The 20,616-nt window shown below is 31.2% G+C and overlaps 1 protein-coding gene across 5 annotated transcripts in view; it reads right to left on the reverse strand.

The window, feature by feature from the left end:
* The window catches only part of LOC143238617 (rho guanine nucleotide exchange factor 11-like), a 222,027-nt gene that overhangs the window by 123,722 nt on the left and 77,689 nt on the right, over window positions 1-20,616 (reverse strand). For 3 of the 5 annotated variants that reach the window (XM_076478990.1, XM_076478988.1, XM_076478991.1), the window contains 4 exons: window positions 14,590-14,667; window positions 11,885-12,001; window positions 8,995-9,108; window positions 7,483-7,581 (listed from right to left, as the gene is read on the reverse strand). In XM_076478990.1, coding sequence (XP_076335105.1) covers window positions 7,483-7,581; window positions 8,995-9,108; window positions 11,885-12,001; window positions 14,590-14,667 — 408 coding nt within the window. The remainder of the gene's footprint in view (window positions 1-7,482; window positions 7,582-8,994; window positions 9,109-11,884; window positions 12,002-14,589; window positions 14,668-20,616) is intronic. The other 2 variants (XM_076478992.1, XM_076478989.1) reach the window with 1 other exon arrangement.

Consider the following 20,616-nt stretch of genomic DNA (forward strand, 5'->3'; position numbering starts at 1 on the left):
ATAAGTGCACAGTGACTTTCCGAACACCCTGTATATAGTATATATATGAAAAGCATAATAATAGCTTCAACAAACTTACTTTCTGAAGTTAATTTTTTTGTTTATCAAGTTCAGTTATGCATGAAGCATATTTTATACTTTCTTCAATGAAAACACCTTTAAAGTTTTGTATTATGCTTTATTAAATACAAAATTATTCATTCTGTAAAGAATTTTGAAGCACACTGATAACTGCTCTATTAGTACCTGTTTCCAACAAATAACAGATGCAAGTTAACTTTTAACATTATTGACTGTTTTGCAGAGGTAAGAACCAGATACATAATGGAGTTTTATTTGTACAATAAATGTTTGTGAAGTGTCGTCAAAGTGTGGTGCATTCATTCTTGGCCAAAGCTGAAATTATGATTATTAAAGCTGTAATTCATCTATAGTGTATAAACTTCTCACATTCATAATTACTCAGTAAATAAATCATGCTGTTTAAAGAACTAATACTTATTATGTTCCTCTATTACCTTACACTTCTTAGAACAGTTTCTAACAAATAAAAGATGAATGATACATTTGAGACAAATTAATCTATACAGTTGTGGGAATTAAAGCATACATAAACAACATAAAATCTGATCAGGATATTATACTAGTATATCTGAAGACAAATTCTGACAAGATTATATTATAAAGAACTAAAATTTCTGATCAAAACACCACATATCATATACAAAGTTAGTGACAAGAAAAATAAAACTACAATAAAGTTGGATAAACGTAATTAACACAACTCTTTCACAAACAGTGCACAAAATACTGGTGTGTGATCAAAAGCCTATTGAATTAAATCAGTATCATGTAAATTAATTACAAAAGAAATAATAAACAGACTCTTTTTAACTAATAAATAAACCTTATTGTCAAGAAAAGATATATCTGTAACCATTACTATGAAAGTAAACTGACTGTTAGTCATAAATCAAACTTTTAGTACAAAATTATTACTTCAACATGAACAGAATAAGTGAATATTAATTTAAATGTTCTGGAACTTTATTTTTACATATGAATGTTTAATAATTAAGCACAAAATATTCAGAATAAGGATAACAAACAGCGGTATGTTATTAGAGATCCCAGTTGTCACTATAAGAGCTAGTAACCTGAAGAATGGAAATCAATCAACAGCATTAGCTGCTTAGATGTACACTTTGAACAGAATAGTGAGAATGACTGTGGTTTCTATATTATGCACACAATTTAAAATACAGATCATATATGTAACATACTGTGGGTTTCAACTTGGACTTTATAATCAGTATCCTTGCATGCTAACAAGCAAGTTTGGGCTGACTCTTTGGAATAAAAAACAAACCTATACAATGATACCTAGCAGTGTACCTGAATTCATTAATCAGGAAAGGGTAACTTTCTCAAAGTGTTATAAATAGCAGCATGCACACATTTCTACAACACACTTTTGTAAGATTTCCAGGATTAATCGTGAGTCTTAATCTTCAGTATCACATAACTGTAAAATGATGAGATTGAAAGTCATGTTATTATTGGGTTTCTCAAAAAATAAATATTGTGCACAAACATTGACAAGGCCTCTTAAATATCAATAAAAACAAGAAGCTATACACAACAATACAGATTACATGCATCCATATATATTACCTTAGAGCTTTTACACAAAAAAACTCTTTTGTTCAAAATTAGTTCTAAATCTGTATTTATTACTAGGCTTTATCATTTTTTAAAAAGACAACATAATATTTATTCCTTATAGCTCAATTTTTCAGATACTGTTCAAATTTATAAATGTACCATACATACTGTTCACCTATTTAAATGAATGACTACTAGTTCTCTGATAACAGCATGTAAATATATTATCAAAACTGTGTCAGCTCAATTTCTAACAGGCAGTTCAAAACTACCCATAGATTTACTGTTGCAAAAACAGCCAAACAGATGACAACTAGTGTTTGGAGTCCATTGTTATTTGGTCTTTACTGAAATGATATTACTATTTTCACTTTTTTAATACTGAGTGAATAGTCATAAATTTGCAACTAATTTGTATGACAGTGTTACTGGTACTTTGACCAAGTAAATGCACGAGCAAATCATATTATCTTTACAAAAGAAATTTAGACTTTTATTTATATTTCTGTCACACTAACTTAATTGATGCTTAAATAGCACATGTAAAAGTTTTCTAGGCAAATATTATTTCAGCATTTTCTTTGACACAGCTACAGTTTTTTCTAAAATTTACAAAGTTAATGAATTTACAAAATACACTTTAATTTTTTTTCCAGGGTCAATTGATGTGATCAACCTTGCAACCACTGAGTTGTCATAACATTTTACTGTTTTGTGTATCTTCATGAAATTTAGCAAACTTTCAATAAATGTTACAAGTTCTTTGTACACAGAAAAAAAATAATGTTTTTTGATTAAGTAACTGAACCAGAGATTTGTATGTGAAAGTATGTAGTCAGAGTGTTGACTGCTCCAAGTAAAAACATGATTTTCACATTAAGTTTAAAAACAATTTTCTTCACTTGAAAACTTTTCATATTTAATTTATATAACTCTAAAACCTTCTAAATAACTATTAAATGTTTATTTAGTAAAACTTTATATTGTTTGTTATTTTCTCTACACTACTTTTCTATGGGTTTGGTAATTTGACTGACCTTGTATATACCATAGAAAAATACAAAATAAATCTAAATTACCTTTTTTTTCTAGAATGACTAAAAATTCTAACATGAAACTACAATTAATTATCATAAGTGGCTTAAAGCTCATATCAGTATACATTTGTATACACTTAATTTTGTTGTTTTATTTTCCTTTCATCTAACAAATACTCCCCTCAAATAAGTTGTAACTCACTTAGCAAAGGAGTACTTCATGTTAATGTACTGAATTATGCATGATCTACTTGCAGACTTAACTCAAAAACACAAATTACTACATTTCATTATCCTACTTTATCTACCCTAACAAGTTTCTAATTCTAATATTTTAGTTACTTTTATAATGATAAATAAAGAATATAGTAGTTTGACTTTTGACCTCTTGTTTTGTTGCTGACAGTTGTCAATTTCATTTCACTGTATTTTATACTGATCACACTAGTACACTTAATTCTATTTACTTAAATAATACACTTTAGAAGATAGAATAATAACAAGCATAAAGCAAATAATATCCTATAACTATCATAATTTAACTGGTTTACTAACTATGGTATAACAGCCTTAAAATACTTCCCAAAGTTTCACACTCTGAACATTGAGAGAAAATTTGAAACTGAAAATTAAACAGCAAATATTCTAAACTGAAAACAACATAACATAGCATGCTATTTGATAGGCTAAAACTTTGCCTTTCTATTGGTTATAAATATGGTCTGAAATGTTAGATCACATTATTGGCAATTTGTGAAAAAGTGGATGTGATAGGTGGGTGTGGCAAAAATGGTTTTTCTTGTTTATAGCCCTGTAAACAAGTAACAGAGATGCCAACTATTTCAAATGACTGAGCGTAATGATTGTAGACAAAGCCCTTTATCATTTGCAACTACTAGGCATGACCAATGTCTCTAAGCTTTTTATTATTATATTATTATAACTATTATTATTTATTACTGCTATTTATTGCTCATTTATTACTGTGTTTTCTTTTGTAAATATGTCTTTTATTTAGTTCAGAGTAACAAACATACTGGTAAAACAACACTGAACATGCACAAACAGTAAGCAGAGAAAGCCTTTGCATAAGGACTAGTTTATATTATGTTTATGACACTTATTGTAAGTTTTGCAGCTGTTGCAGCCTTTGCTTTCATGATAATGTCTCTGGATGGTTGGGAGTTATAACATTTTCCATTTGATTGCATACACATCTTGTGTGTTATAATACTGCTCAAAACTGAGGTGCTCAAGTTTGGTCTGAACTTGCTTTTGTTTTTAGTCACTAAACTAAATATCCTTTCACTGTCATTATTAGAATGTAAGAATTCCAAGCATAACCCTACACAGAATGTCATACTTCTGGTTGCCATTTCCATCCTTAACTGTAGACAGCTGAACCCAAAACTTGTCAACATTCAACTGAAGGACAGTTTCTGAGAAAGTATCAATTTGATAGTTCAAATATTGCCCTTCCAACTTGTCAATAGTGTCGTGCTCACATGTATTGACAAGGACAGGATACCTGTCTGTGAAGAAGCATAGAGAAAGAAATCTTTGCTGACTTTCAGTTTTGAATCAGCAACCTCTGCATGAATCAGAAGTTCATCTTCTGATGAAATGTTTCATCATGTAATTTGTAGCTGCAATATAGTATTTCTTGACACTGGTGTTGAAGCTGATCAGGTCCAGGTCTTTTTCATATTTAACAATGTAATCCTTGGCAGTATTTCCAATAGAAACTGCCTCATCAGATTTGTGTAAGGATTCATTGTTGTAGTCAAGTTCAGTGATGTTGCCTTTAAGATATTCTGGCTTGATGTATCTGACAAGTATATTTTTAACTTGTGTAATCAGAGTTCTATGCATAATGTGTATGCAAGGTTCTTCTCTTTGCAATATCAAATTGGCTTGCTCAAATAGAGGAATTGCAGACTGAAGAAAAAGACAAAATAACAAGTTCATTTTGTTATCCAAGAAAACTGTTAACTTATCTAACTTGCTCTGTGCATAACATTTCTTGGTAACTTCCTTGCTAGCTTTCATTTTCATCTCTTTTTTCATTGATTGTCTCTTCTTTAGTTCAAGGTCAGACTGCCTAAACATATATTGAGTTATATCAAATTTTTCTTTGTCTGCTTTTGGAAACTGTTTATCTTGTGTCCCTGTGTGGCTGGGAGGGTGTTTTGAGTGTGTCCCTGTGGGGCTGGGAGGGTGTCTTGACTCTGTCCCTGTGTGGCTAAGAGGATATCCTGACTGTTAAAGTCTTGCTGCTTGACTGAGCTGCACGTTTAGATCCTTTTGAATCTAGTTTTTCCTTTTCACAGTGAAAAGATAGCCATCTTGTGTAAACAAGTTGTAGAATTTTTCTTGTTTCTTTGTCATACAATCCTTGAAACTCTTTGAAATGTTGTTTTCTGCTAGCACTTTTGTTCTGAAAATAATAGATATCTATCAATATATCAGAAACTGGGCAGAGCAGTTCTCTGGAAGCTTTCTGGGCAGCAATATTCATGAGGTGACAGACACTGAATTTTACCAGACATAAGTGAGGCTCTTAAAACAGTTTTCCACTGAATTTTCCTCTTTGTCAGTTCGTGGTCCAAAAGCTTGAAAATATTCTCTCCTGTTGAAACTTCTTTCCATTCCACAATTGTCAAAAGAGAACAAACAATTTTTCCAAGCAAAGGGTGAAGATATCGTACAACCACTGGATACAGTTTTGAGTCATCCATGTCTGTGGATCCATCTGTGGCTAAACTGCTGTAAACACTATTAGTAAGTATGCTTGAAATCATTTTGTCACCTTCACAACCCAACATTTGTACAATGGCTGTAGTTTTGGTTTGAGCACAGGCCATATTTTTTCACTATATCAGAGTCTGGGAACATTTTTCTGAATAGATGTTCTGCATGATTGGCTACAGCTAGGGGTAAATTATGAGCAATGACGAATTGCGTAAACATCACTTCTGCATTTATGGTTTCATATTCTGAATTATTACTCATAAATGTCGTTATCTGCATTGTTTTTGTCTTCGCCTCAGACTTCTGTTGGTGAGATGCCGATTTTGTATATCTGAAACAATCATTTATCCCCGCCATCGATGTGACAAACTGTACAAAAAACTCTGACTTGTGACAATGACCAGATACACTAAACTATTAACTACCACTGATTTGCCAGAAACAAGAGAATCTGATGAATGAAGCCTGTTTTTTTTTCATCTTTTGAACTATTGCATTGGTGTTTCTATGTCGCTTATAAAACGAGAAACACCCATCTACGCGAGTGCTGATGACGTAACTATGGATTCCCCCACATACCCAGTATGGAAAAGCACTGCACTCAAACTATTGGTAAACGTCAAAGATACAAATACTTTTTATTATTTCAAGCACAAACATGATTATCGCAAATAGCCATTTGGACTATGTCTTTTATTTAGTATCAAAATTTATTTGTATCTCACTAGAAATTTTCTTTTCACCCCTTTCAAGTCCTGGGGGAACAAGTTATCACTTTATTGTATAGGCCTATATAATATATAATAATTTGGGAGTTGCAACAAGTCGTAATACTTGTCTGTATTAGGTATAGTCGTAATGTATACACCAAAATCGTAATGATTACGCTCAAATCATAATGGTTGGCATCTCTGAAGTAAGATTGAAGGTTACATAAATAATGTCTTTTTACTAATATATATATTATAATGAGTAATTTTCATTAAATTTCATACAAGACAAGGGTAGTAAAGTAAATAATTTAGAAGGAACAAGATCTAGTGAACAAACTTCACAATTTTCCTTCTGGAGGAGATTGAGGACTTTTAAAATGCTTTCTTATAATATTAGAAACTTACAATTTATATAATATTAAATTTGATTTATTAAACCTTTTGCCACAGGCATCCTTTAATGCATATGTCACAAGGTTTTTAGTGACTTATATTCAAAATTTAACCAAACTACTTTTTATTATGTTATACCAATTAGTATAGCATAAACTCATAGCTAATGATTCATATTTTAATACTGTACAAGTTTTAGGGTTTTAATTTTATAAAAAGCAATATTAAAAATCCAGGCTTTAAAGTAGAGTAAGAAATGTGACTTTTTTTCTAGACATCTCATCTTCTATAATTTACTCATCACCCCTCCAACAAGAATGAAATTTAACATAAATTACTGAGTGTAAAATCATCATTGCCCAGATAAAACATAATATTCGTAACCTTCAATCATGTTTTGTTGGAGGCCACATAATATTCCTAACCTTCAATCATGTTTTGTTGGAGGCCACATAATATTCCTAACCTTCAATCATGTTTTGTTGGAGGCCACATAATATTCCTAACCTTCAATCATGTTTTGTTGGAGGCCACATAATATTCCTAACCTTCAATCATGTTTTGTTGGAGGCCTATCAAATAGAAAATCAGTTTCCATGCTTACCACATCTTCTCTTTCAAGATTTGTTAATAGTTTGTTCTCACTTTAATACATTATTTATAACCAGTAAAAGCCAAGATTTTCATCTATAAAATTACATATCACTTTGTGTTCTGAAATAAAAATTGTTAATTTCTCTTTCTGTACAAGGTTTGTACCCAAAGGAAATGTATTGACTGGCATGGATGAATTTGTAATGACTTGGCCTACCCATCTAGAGGATTAAATCTTGTCATGATTTAATTAATAGAAAACAACCAATGTATTTTTTTAAATGAAAAACATTCCTTGAAAAAATATGAATGAATCTTGATTTACTTACAGCTTTAGGCACTAAGAATGTAGAATAGATCTCATATGCCCATTTCTTCATTTCTTTTCCATTTCCTTCCTCATATATTTGTGCAATAAGATAGAAAAACTGTAACCAAAATCAACAATTCTTAAGCAGAATATTTGTTAAACCAACTCATCTAAATGCATGAAAAGGTAAGTGGAATGATATGAAGTTGTGAATGTAATAATCTTAATAAATATATTACATCAAAGAAAAATTTAACATTTCTGACTATATTATTTTGATAAAAACATTTTTTTCAGAACATCTACTATAAAATCAAAAGTGTGAAATGTTCACAATCTGTTTTGGCAGTTTTCTAAATTACTTTCATCCTTTATAAATCTAAATACATTTTGGAAATTATGCAAATAAGACGACAAACATTACATTTTGTATTTTAAATTTATAAATCTTACTAAATTTCTTAGGAATGTCTTCAGGTCATAAGAATTCCATAGTAATTAGTTTAACAACTACAGACAAACTGAATGAACAGCCTTCATAATATTCAATTTAAACACACTGAAAGGATCAACTACCTTTAATTAACATTGAGTGAGAATCAGAAACATAATTTTTCCATAACAGAACAACACTTTTCATTCAGCTACTATACAAATCTTTTACTGAATGCACAGAGATAATAAAGCTTATTGAAGCTGATTTTCCACATATGCAAATAGATAATGTTTTCCTGACAGCTTTAAATGTAAAGGAAAATAACAAAAATTCTGTGACACTTCACTTAGATCAAGTTTTGTAAAGAAACAAAAGCTGTTATTGTTTGTAATTAAGCACAAAGCTACACAATGGGCTACCTGTACTCTGCCCTCCACAAATATAGAAACCTGGATTCTAGAGTTGTAAGTCTGCAGATATACTGCTGTACTACTGGGGGCAAACAAAAGCTTTGGTTTACAAATTAAAATGAGTTATGCATTAAAATATGTTATTACCCATCAACTTTTAATAGCTTTAAAAGCACAGCTGTTCACAATGCAAACTCTGAATATAAAACAAGTTGTATGTATTCAAAAGTGTTCTCAGATGCAACACAGTGACTGCATAAGGATGCCATTAAAGATTGTTAAACTTGATAACATTATTTGATTTCAAAATTATATAGTTATGAAATCATTTATAATTGTCATATCTGCATGTAAATACTTACAGATTTTTAAATTTTTTTTCAAAGTGTCACAACCATATAATCAACCAGTCTTATATATAAATAAATTTTCAGAAAGAAACAAACAAGCAATTTTCCTCAATATAAAAGCTATTTCATTTGTATCAACAAAGCTTTTGTTTAGAAAACTTGCTAACTTTGAGGCAAAAATATCAGTCTTTTATATTATGTATTTAATGTAATAAAATACTTAAAAAAGATATCTACACACAGGTTCATCCTGGTGACAAAACATAAGTTACAAATACTACTCATTTCATGCCAAGTATACATAATGTCTATAAGAATTAATTAATTTTATTCACCAAACTAGAGGGATCGCTGTTGGAGATCAGGTAAGATAAGAATACAGCTAAATGTGCAGGATGCATCAACAATTTCCAGGCTGTCTCAAATGGGCCATGCTTGTTTTGCTGACCCTATAAAAATAAACAAGTACCATTAATCAGTTTATGGTTGGTAACAATGAACACACAAATAATACATCCTTTTGACTTACTGCTACTAGAATTATCCTATTATATTATTTCAACTAAATTGTAATTATATTCATTGGCTATTAGAAAAATGGTGAATTAAAATAAAGCAGTTTTCAGTACAATTATAAACAGGAAGCAATGCTTACATAAATGCATACTCCTTTAGCAACCTAAAAACAAATATTTCAAATACCATACACTCAGTCAGAGAGATTTATTATGCTAAACAAACTGCTATTCATAATGATGACAAGGCAGTAGCAAAGTTTGAAAAGATTAATGAGAAATAATTCACATTTACTTGGTTTTATTAATGTGTATCACAATTTTTTGTTAATGCTAAGAGCACAGATGGAGTCAAAATATGTCAAGACCACTACAGAATTACATTCAAAAATCAAATTAATTAATTAAACAACTTTATTAACAATGTGTGTCAACAAACTTGGCATTAAAATCCAAGTTAAAACTTAAATCTTAATACTTTAATTTTAAAACGAAATGTATAAATAAATGTTTATTCTTCACTCGTATACAAAATGTAATGTCTTTCTGCTCTGAATTCTTCATTTTAAAGTTTCATTCATCTCTCATATGGATTTCATAACATCCACTAATTATACACACAAATCATAAATGTTGAATGGCCAATCTTCTTTACTTTCTGAAAAATTGGTAAATTTGTAAGAGCCACCACCAAAACTCTTCCCAATTTTTAATGCTTTCAAAATAACTTATTTACTCACCATTACTTGTCAATGGTATATATTTATAACCAACAAAAAGGCCATTTGTAAACTATATGATCATGATATCTTTATGTTAATTTACCTCAGTAAAAGGCATCATTTACAAAGCAGGTTTCATCGAATGAAGGACAAAGTCAATGTTTCAATAATATAATTTTTTAAACCTTTTTATAGGTCAATCAGAAGGGAAATTAAATTACAGTAGTTTGGGGGCATTCTATTCTACTTTTTGTGTTTTAAAATGAATATTTGAAAGCTACTTGAATTATGTTTTGGAAAACCAACTTAATGAAAAAATTTAGGGCCAATAAAAACCAGCTTCCAAAAGTAAAAGGCTTCAATTCTGAAGTACTAAATTACTTATTTTTTACATATAATCTTTATTTATTAATTTTTAGTTTTTAAGAGAGAAATTAATAAATAAAGATTATATGTAAAAAATAAATACTTGTCAGATAAATTAAAATAATTAAATACATTTTTGCCTCGAGTAATGCACAAAGAAAATACAGTTAGATGTCATTTAATGTAAGCTCAAATTTTCTTTACCCAAAGCTCTCCACACCTTTGCTGGGTGACTTGTTACTATTCGTGGTAATTAGATAACTCACAAAGCAGTAAACCAACAATATTAAATGAAAACAGATGTAAACTCTTATAAGCCTAAGGCTGTTTAGGATGAATAATTAGTTTCCTGTTACAATCTGCTGTTACAAAGAAAACAAAGTTAGTATACATTCATTTTGCAATTTCTTTTTGTGTTGGTTTCAAAACCAATAAGTAGAAGGAGCTCCTGTAGGGTTAAGAGAGAGAAAAACTACAGATAAAACAAAGTTTTACTGAAAAGAGAACACTTCTGCTATTCATTCAGAAGATTCTAGAAGTTATTCAAATAAAATATGAAAACTGTAAGACGAAAAAGTAGTTTAAGCCTTAATATGAAAATCACCTTATACTCAGAATAGAGTCAGAGTCTGAGTTAGGACTGACTATAGTAAATACAAAGACAAATCTTTAAATAATTTATTAAAAATTCTGATTTTTTTGTATATGCCTTTAATATTTATTAAAAGCTCACCAAAATTTGTGAAACTACATTAAGCAAATTAACAACTATAGTAAACACTAACTCTCCAATACAGAATTGTTATAATGTACATAAGATGTCTTTATTTGTAACTTGTTTTCAACTTATGATAATAAAAATATTTTTTGCTGGACATAATGGTATAAAAAATTCCAGACCTCAAAATTTAACTTCTAAAGAATGTCTTATGAACATACAAAAACTGCAACTGATCTAAGAATTTTAGAAAACCTTACAGGTTCAAGAAATAACATTTTTGTACACCAAAATTCACACTGTGACTGCTTCAAGACTAGTGATAAAACCCGAAAGTATTCAAGTTAGTAATAAATGTATATTTTGAAATCTTAGAAAAGGCAAGTTCTTAGATAAACTTGTTTGGATTAGTTCACTGAAATAGCACAGATAGCCCTCGAGTAGTTTTGTGCAAAATTCAAAAACAAACAGTTCACTAAATGAACTGGTACAATAACAATATATACTAAAATGTACAGGAGAAATCTCAAAATCACCTTTTCCAATAAAAAAAGAAATTGAACAAAAGAAAACTAAATATGCTGCTATCAGTTAAATACATGATGATATTTGTATGTTAATGACTTTCAACAATAACTATATTTTCTGTGTAGTTAATAAAAGACTGTGTGTGTGTATATACATATAGGACAATGAAAAACTGCAAAAAACATCCAAAAACATATCTATGAAACATGATAGAATAAAACATGCCTGATTTCCACATATATTCTCAAAAATTAACAATTTTCTTATAGTTTTCCACTACTTCATAAGTTTTCTAAGAATTCACACTATTTTAAAACTTTTTGCATGCATTATTTAATAAATTTCAAACAGGCATGTTCAACAATAATGCACTTACTGGCTGAGAGTCTGGTGGCCAGTCATCATCATCCTCCATTGACATGATTGGTGACACAGTACCAACTTCACCTATAACATTTGAGCTACAAAAGCTTTCAGGTGGTGTACCATACACCTGAAGAAACACAATTATCACAATGAGCATTATTGAACAAAATGTATTTATAAAAATACTAGATTCTGTGATGAGCAAGAAATAAATGAAGTACCTTGTTATGTTTATTATTACTTATTATTTATTATTATATACAGAGCATAATTACAACATTTGACCAGATCAACCTGATATTATCAAGTACAACAACTACAAAGAATGAACTTGTTATCTAGATAATACAAAAAAATAGCTAATGGATACAATGATATTTTATTTGCTGTGATGTTTTTATACATGAGAAATCTTGATGATAAAATCAACTAAAAATCAGCCACATTAATATATAAAACTGGAAATTATGCCAAAAAACAAAACAAACTGTGGAAAGTTTGTTAATTCAAAGGCTGTCAAAATTCAAACACCACTAAATGTCAATTTAAACCAAACCCCCTCAATGTCATCCTCCTTTGTTGGTAAAAAAAACAAACTTGGAACTTCTGTTATAGAATAGTGTTTTTCTCAAGAATAAATTGCTAGACAGAAAGGAACACATGAAATGTCACTAACTGTATTCATATCAATTTGACATTCCAAAACAGTATGAAATAAATACCAGGTTCAACTTAAACTGATTTTCAATGGTGTTTGCAACCTTTAGATTAGTAAACCTATCATAAATTTTCTTTTGACATAATTTACAGTTTTATACATTAATTTGGCTGATTTTCTGATTAAGATTCTCATGTATAGAAAAACAACATCAACTGGTTGACAATTTGCAACATTTTATTTTATTTAGTTTTTTTAAGCTCAACCAATCAAATACCAACATATTCATCCACTAGTTTTTCATATCATCTAGTTCATGGGTTCACTCCTTGTTGTTTTGGTATCTGTAGATACCAGTTTAACCTTCTGAAATGCTGCAACTATTGATATTATGATTTGTATATCCAACAGTAAGTTTTAAACAAGTGCCAAACATTCACCATCTTCTTAAGAGTTTACTGGAAATTATTACTTATTAACCATTAGTCATAATATTTTGTAGCAAGCAAGAAGAAATAAATATCTAATTCGTAAATATTTCCATAACAAACCAAAGTACATTTTAGATAATTTAAATGTAAATGTGAAGACACATAATAAAAATAAAAGATGCTTTGAACAAAAACACTCGGTCAAAAGAGTCAAGAGATTATTGTTACGTAAAATTATATGCATGCACTGAATGTTTAATTAAAATATACTTTAAAATAATAATTTACCTAACATAGAGTAAATTATTAGAATGTTGGTGGTACAATAGTTCACCTTTCTCTGCCAAATTTCTTGTACAGTTTGACTGAAGATATTATTAAACTTGTACAAAACACATTAAATAATTACTTAAAACTTAATTCTTAAAAGGGAGAAAGATACATAATACAAAGACTACATATTCATGCTGACATTTATAGGCAGAATGGGCATAACTGCATTTACGCAATGTAACAAGTAACATGTACATTACCAGTTATATATTTAATACTGATCACCCAATCACAAGCAACATGTCTGACTGGATACTTATTCAATAATGTTCTGATACATGCAACATTTACATCACTAGTTACATATTCATACAGAAACTCTAATGCAATCACTGTGACATTCTTGTCTAATTATTTGTCAGTGATGATACTGTGTTAGATTTTTTATTTTTCTTATAGCAAAGTCCCATTGGGCTATCTGCTATGTCTACTGAGGGGAATCAAACTGCCTATTTTATTGTTGTAAGTCTGTATAGTTATTTCTGTCCAAAAAGGGGACACCCTGTTAGAAGCAACTGGTGCATCACCATCACTGTAAATATGCAAGTAGAGGTTTCAGCAAGTAACATGTCTATGAAGGTTACTTGTTTTGATTTGTATTGTGTTCCAAACAATATGTGCCTCAATGGTTGAATATTTATTACTACACTCTGTAAAAACAATATACGTATTAGATATATGCCCTTTTTGTACCCTGTTACTGTATTAAGCACATCAATTGTTACAGGCTCATGGTGATACCCTGTCCATCTATTAAAAGCTACTACTTTACAACTAATTATTAACTCAACATACCTCTGAAGAGCTGTTATAACTGCAAATAGAGATCTTTGGTTCATTTAGAATTTTTTCATATTTTATTCAACTTTTCCTAAAATAAATGCATTCTACTGTCAAACAAGAAGTATGTGATATCTGTGCACCATACATAATTTTGTAATTACTTTATATCTATATATGTTCATATTACTTATTGGTTGTTTATAAACCAATGTCAATTTCACATACTGAACATGTGTTTATTTCCTTTTAATGGCAAATTGTCACTTATATAAATCATGAAACTGTGATTTATAGTTCAGTCGAACTATAACTGAAGCTTACATGAAATAATAGGCAAGGTTTCTGTAATCTCTTATTAAATTATACATAGTTACAATTAGTTATTACTTAAGAAGTGTCATAGCAACTTTCAGCAGCATCCTGTTTTGAAAGACTACTTTCAGGCTAAAATAAGAATTAAACAGAGCCCAAGGAAAGAAAGTAAGGCATTTGCTTTATAAGCCCCAATACCTGATGATTAGATGAAGATAGCATAGCACCTGTAGAAGGCTTAAGGTCCACAGGTCTAGGAAAAAAGGTTTTTTCTTCCTGAAGAACAAAGCATAATACTAAATGAGAAAATAAAATAGTCTACAGCTCTATAAACTACAAGCACACAATGCATCACTGGATTCAGTAACAGTCAGTTCAAGACTTCATAAGGAAGAGCCAGATTTATTTTCTACACTTCAAATTTCACAAAGAACATTTCACACACAAGCAGCTTTACTTCAGGCTTACATAAACATTACAATTCATGTAGGTGTTGAAGTTGCATTCTTTTTGGTTTTACACCATATTTTCATCTCAAAAAGCATCTAGCTATTTAGCCACAGTAAAAAAATGTACATTTTCTCCTTGATTTTCTCATTATAATAAATTTCTCTCAGGTGTGAATAAGTTTGAAACACAATTTTACAAAAACCCCTTTAGCAATTTTATCCTACTTTCATGTAGAAAAATTTCCTACTCTAAAATGTAAAAAAAAGTATTCACTCACAATTACACAAAATGTAAAAGACTAGATGTAAAGATTAATAGTGTTTATTAAACCTACCAAAAAAAAAATCTAAGTAATTAAAAGTTAGTCTACATTTTGCTAAGGAATAACAGAGAGGAGGAAAAACATACCTAACCTTTTTGTTATGGATCATGGGTGAAAGGCAGCATTACTGAATTGGATTCAAAATTTTATTGAACTACTATTTTATGAATTTATGTCAATAAGTTTGGAACCAAATTTTAGTTTATAATTCAAACTTTAATATTATATAAGAGTTGATTTCTTGATTTAAAAGTAAATATTAAAAGAACACACCTAAATATAGACTTTAGTGATTCACATGGTATGGTGAATGCAGCACTGTTTAAAGTTAGATGTTTATAGTTTCATACAAATTAGAAACTCAAGCTACCAAAATTAAAAAGCTACAATATAAAATAAGAAATTTGTATCTTTTTATTTTGCTGAGATATGACTTATGTGCTAAATCAAACACAGTGACCCTGCTCACCTCTTTCTATTTTTAAAAACGGTTCCTTATGTACACTTACTTCAATATACAACATGTGAATAAGCAATCAACAGATTAGAAAATGCGACCACTTTCTTTCAAATCAAGATTTCAAAGTAGGTAGGTTGTGTCCTTAGTTTGATTGAAGTTTCATATTATTTTAAATCTAAACACATCTCACTTAATAAATTTAATAAATTACAATGGTACACTGCAGTATCAGTGTAGTTATTTATTATTTTGTGGTTATTCAACAGAAAATATATATACCTTAAAATTTTTTCTTTTGATAACTATCACATGTGAAATAATTTTAAAAGGTCATAGCTAAAAAAAAACTAAGTTTAATAATCTATTTCTAAATACCAATAACCTACATACATGTATAATGTATAAAATTTGAAATGTGATTGTATATTACAAAATACCAGTCAACTAAAATACATCCAAGACAGGGAAGACTAAAGGTCAGTTTTATATTATTGGATATGCAACACTTTAATGCAAGTTAGGTAATGTTAGCTAGGCATGACTGGAAGGTCAATATAATAAAAAATATACATACAAATATATAGCACTATGAGACTTAAGCTGTTTAGACTAAACATTTCTATTCTCTTTTGTTATAATAGGTAGTCATTCTAGCACGAAAAAAGCACAATTTACATTTCTTTCCTAATTATTTTACAGCTTGAAAGGTTGGCCAAATGACAAACCTCACATAATTAGGTCATAGAAAATAACATAAAACAAAGTCTTACTGAAAACAAACATTTGAAGTGTATTTTAGAAGTTTCAAAGTTTATGAAAACATTATCTCAGATTTTTGGGATGAAGAATAGTTTTATAATCGTAACATGAAATCACTTTGCATCAAACTAGTAACAAAACAGGCTTGATATTTTCAAAACCAAACATTTTATTAAGAAATCTGATTTTCTGCACACAAAACTTGTAATCTTTAGTAAAGTTTACCAATTTTTTGAAGATACAGATGCTATATCAAAGTTATAGTGCAAGTATGTAATGTTTGCAAATGTGTGGATTAATTCATGTGAAACATTTAATTCAAAATTTGAGAACATTTAATTAGTAAAAAAAAAGTGACAATATTTCAAAATAACAGTTATAATATTTATACTTTTATACTTGAATGTCAACATTTTCTTAAAATGAAAATATATTTCCAATAATACTTATCTCCACTAAAACTTCAGTTATTCTTCAAACTTGATTTTGCCCATCTGAGCATTGGTCTAACTTGCTCTAGTCTTTTTTACCATGCTTAAATGCCATTGCAACACTGTCCACCCACATCGGTGTGCCTTCTATTCTATTACTGTAAATAAGTACCTCACTCAGATAATGTAATCACTTTCTTAAGACTTACACCACCCAAGTCACTAATATCATCCTTTAGCTAAAAGGGTGGGAGAGTGCTAGTGGAGGTAAGTATTATTGGAAATACATTTTCAATTAAGGAAAATGTTAACTTCAAAAACAAACTTACCATCCACTTACATTTTAGCTAGAATCCCATACTGAGAAGATGAAGGGGCTCAAGTGAGGGCATTATTCATACAAAGAAGCATCTGTATAGATCAGGAGTGTACCTAGGTAAGAGGTACAAAAGTGGGGGAACTGCACTACATCCAGAAACAGATATACTCTTTACTCGGAACATAGTTCCAATATAAATTAGACCTCTGGATCACGATGTTATATAAAGATGTACTTTTGACTGGATTCCAACCTGTAGCCATTGAGTAATGTGTTACAAACCACTGGATCATGATGAGAAAGTAAGCAACATCAAAGTGGATAAATTTTTCTCATATATCTGAAGAAGTACAAAAGGCATATTTCAAGCTTGGAATGATGGGATCATGTATGCCTTGATCAGTAAAAGGAAGAAAACTTATTTGGTTTAGAGTTATGAACATTTATCCTTACTCCCCACCAAGTTGGCAAGGAGCATTCTGTTCACCTCCAGAATTATGGAGAGGACATAAAACACTGTACTTAACCAACTACCTAGGATAGGACTTCTCTGCATTTGGAATTATCAGGAGATAGTAGACCTCCTTCCATAAACAAGATACTAAACTGATAATAATAAAAAATAATGGCCATGCACATCTCAACCAAATAACTTAGCATCAAATTTGAAACAGTATTATGAACAGTGACACTCCTACCAATATCTGGCAAAAACATTCAGGAGCCCCCAGTTTCACCTTCTCCAAAAACAAGAAAATTTTCTGTTCACCATCCCAGCAACAGGAAACTAGGTGTTGGAAGGGTTCCCTAGTTCCACTGAGAAAGGAGAGAAATAATGCACACTGATGAAATCTGATGATTAGCTGAAACAGGCATGATTCACTTTAGCTTTACTCATAATAGTCTATGAGTGGTAAGGACTGAGAATAAAAGGGCTTATCAAGGTATATCATGACCAAAGTGGAGTTATAAAACACCCAGTGCACATGGAATACAAACAACTCTGATATATGATGTGATTATGCCAGCAGCAACAAAAATACCTATTAAGGGAAGGGTGATATGTGGTACATAAGGCTAAAAGCTTGAACAGATGTCACTTTTATCCAGACAAAGGGGCAGTACAAGTATATGAATGGTAATGTTCATCTGATCCAAACATCACTCAAGAACAAAGACATTGCTCCTGATGAAGAAGATAATGGATTGAAATTCCATATCCATTGGTTGCACAGTAACTAATGAAGGGACAGAATATATCCTTTTCCTGAAAGAATCTGAGATTCAAAGGATACCACATCCCCCCCCCAAAAAAAATAGAACCCCATCCAAGTAAGAGCCAGACTGCTCATTCTATAGCCTGGAGCCAGATGGGAGTTGCTGAGCCTAGCTTAAAACATGTTGAAAAATTTGTACAATCCTGCAGAAAACATATGGAGCAGATGCTAAGACTAAGGATAAAATCTGACCCTTGTACATAAAACATAGGTAGCAGCAGTATGAATTCACCATGTAAACATGGAGAAATACATCATCAATATTGAACTTGGTCATCCACAGACCTGGTGAAGAATGTCACTGTAGGTTGAGTAAAGGACTCCAGTGTGAACTTGAGATAATCAAAGAATTGGCTGAGTTGAGAAAGACTAATGATCATCTGCCAACCTCTCATCATCTCAGACACAACAAATAAATAGAAATAAGATCCTGGAAGAACTGGATTGACTCCTGCTACCATCCCTGTGACCAATAATTCTGAGATAGCCTTGGAACGAAAACACTGCACAACAAAGTTTTTGCTTCTTGAACACTGTTGGGTGTTCCTTATAGATTTTTGGCTGCTGATCATGAAAATCACATCCAAATTTGCCCATCACGTACTGTTTTATCGAAATCTTCAGTTTTGTCTTATATCTGTGTCCAAAAATTTTCGTTTGCATAAGAGTCCTAGGAACAATGTTTTTTGCAGTCTGGGCATGAAAAATCAGGCCAGGTTGGAAGCTGTTCTGTGGAAGTATGCAGAACGGGGAGGCCGGAGCCAGCTTAACACTGTCTCAGCAGGCTATAAAAGTGGCTTGCACACACAGATGCTGCTCATTGGATTAATATAGACCTTATAGTGTGTACTTATTGTTTCAAAATATAGCATTAACACAGTAGCACTGTAACAAGTAAGTTAGATGTTACAGACGTTTTACAGGACGATTGGTGTCTGTCAACATTTCTTGTCGAAGTCGTAACAGCAGAGATACATTCTGCTATATTTGTGGCGAGTTTTCTCTTGTTCATCAGAGATGCTCAATGACTGCTCTTGTGAAGAAAGCATATTATCTGCACTTCGACTGTAAAATTGGTGACCAAGACATGAATGGGCACCTTACATTTGTTGTGCACATGTGCTGTTTGTCTGAGAGCTTGGCTCAGAGGCACTCGAAAGACAATACTGTTTGCTGTCCCAATGATATGGCGAGAACAGAAAGACCAAGTGATGGACTGTTACTTCTGTTTGACTAATATGTTTTGTTTCTCTGCCAAAAACAGTAAGTCAGTTGAATACCATAATCTGCCTTCAGCAATAAGACTCATGCCACATGATGATAGTCTTCCAATTCCTAAACCACCAGAGGAATGGACCTCAGATGAACCAGATGAAGAAACTGCAATGCAGGGAACTGGCAGCAACATTGATCTGGATTTTCAACCGTGCTCTTCAGTCAATCCATATATCATAACACAGTCAGAATTAAACTATCCGGTCAGAGATTTGGGTCTGTCAAAAGCAAAAGCTGAATTGCTGGATCCCAGACTGCAGGAATGGTGTTTGTTGTCACCAGGTATGAAAATTTCTGTTTTTCGAAGCCGCCAAGATGATATAACCAAATTCTTTGCACAAGTTGACAGTCTCTGTTTCTGTGTTGACATCGAAAGATTGTTCTCTGCTTTGGGTTGTGACTATGACCTGCAAGAGTGGCATCTCTTTACTGATTCATCAGTGTTAAGCCTCAAAGCTGTTCTATTACACAATGACAACATTCACCCTTTAATACCTGTTGGCTATGCAGCACACATGAAAGAAACCTACGAGAACATGGAAATGTTGCTGAAGCACATCCAGTACAGTAAGTACAACTGGGATACCTGTGGAGATCTGAAAGTCATTGCTCTTTTACTGGGACTGCAGCTCAGCTATACAAAGTACTGTTGCTTCATCTGTGAATGGGACAGTCATGCCAAAGAGTGACATTATTCTAGACAGAGCTTGCCACTCCGAAAAAAGTTAGTTCCAGGACAGAAAAATGTGGTGCATGAACTGCTTATCAACCCAGCAAAGATTTTTTTGCCTCCTCTTCACATAAAATTGGGACTTAAGAAGAATTTCATGAATCAATGAACAAAGAAGGCGAAGGTTTTCGATATTTAAGACAGATGTTCCCAAGAAAAACTGAGGCCAAGATCAAACAGGGCATTTTTGTTGGCCTTCAGA

This window comes from Tachypleus tridentatus, chromosome 13 (assembly GCF_004210375.1).
Source record: "Tachypleus tridentatus isolate NWPU-2018 chromosome 13, ASM421037v1, whole genome shotgun sequence".
NCBI classification, from domain to species: domain Eukaryota; kingdom Metazoa; phylum Arthropoda; class Merostomata; order Xiphosura; family Limulidae; genus Tachypleus; species Tachypleus tridentatus.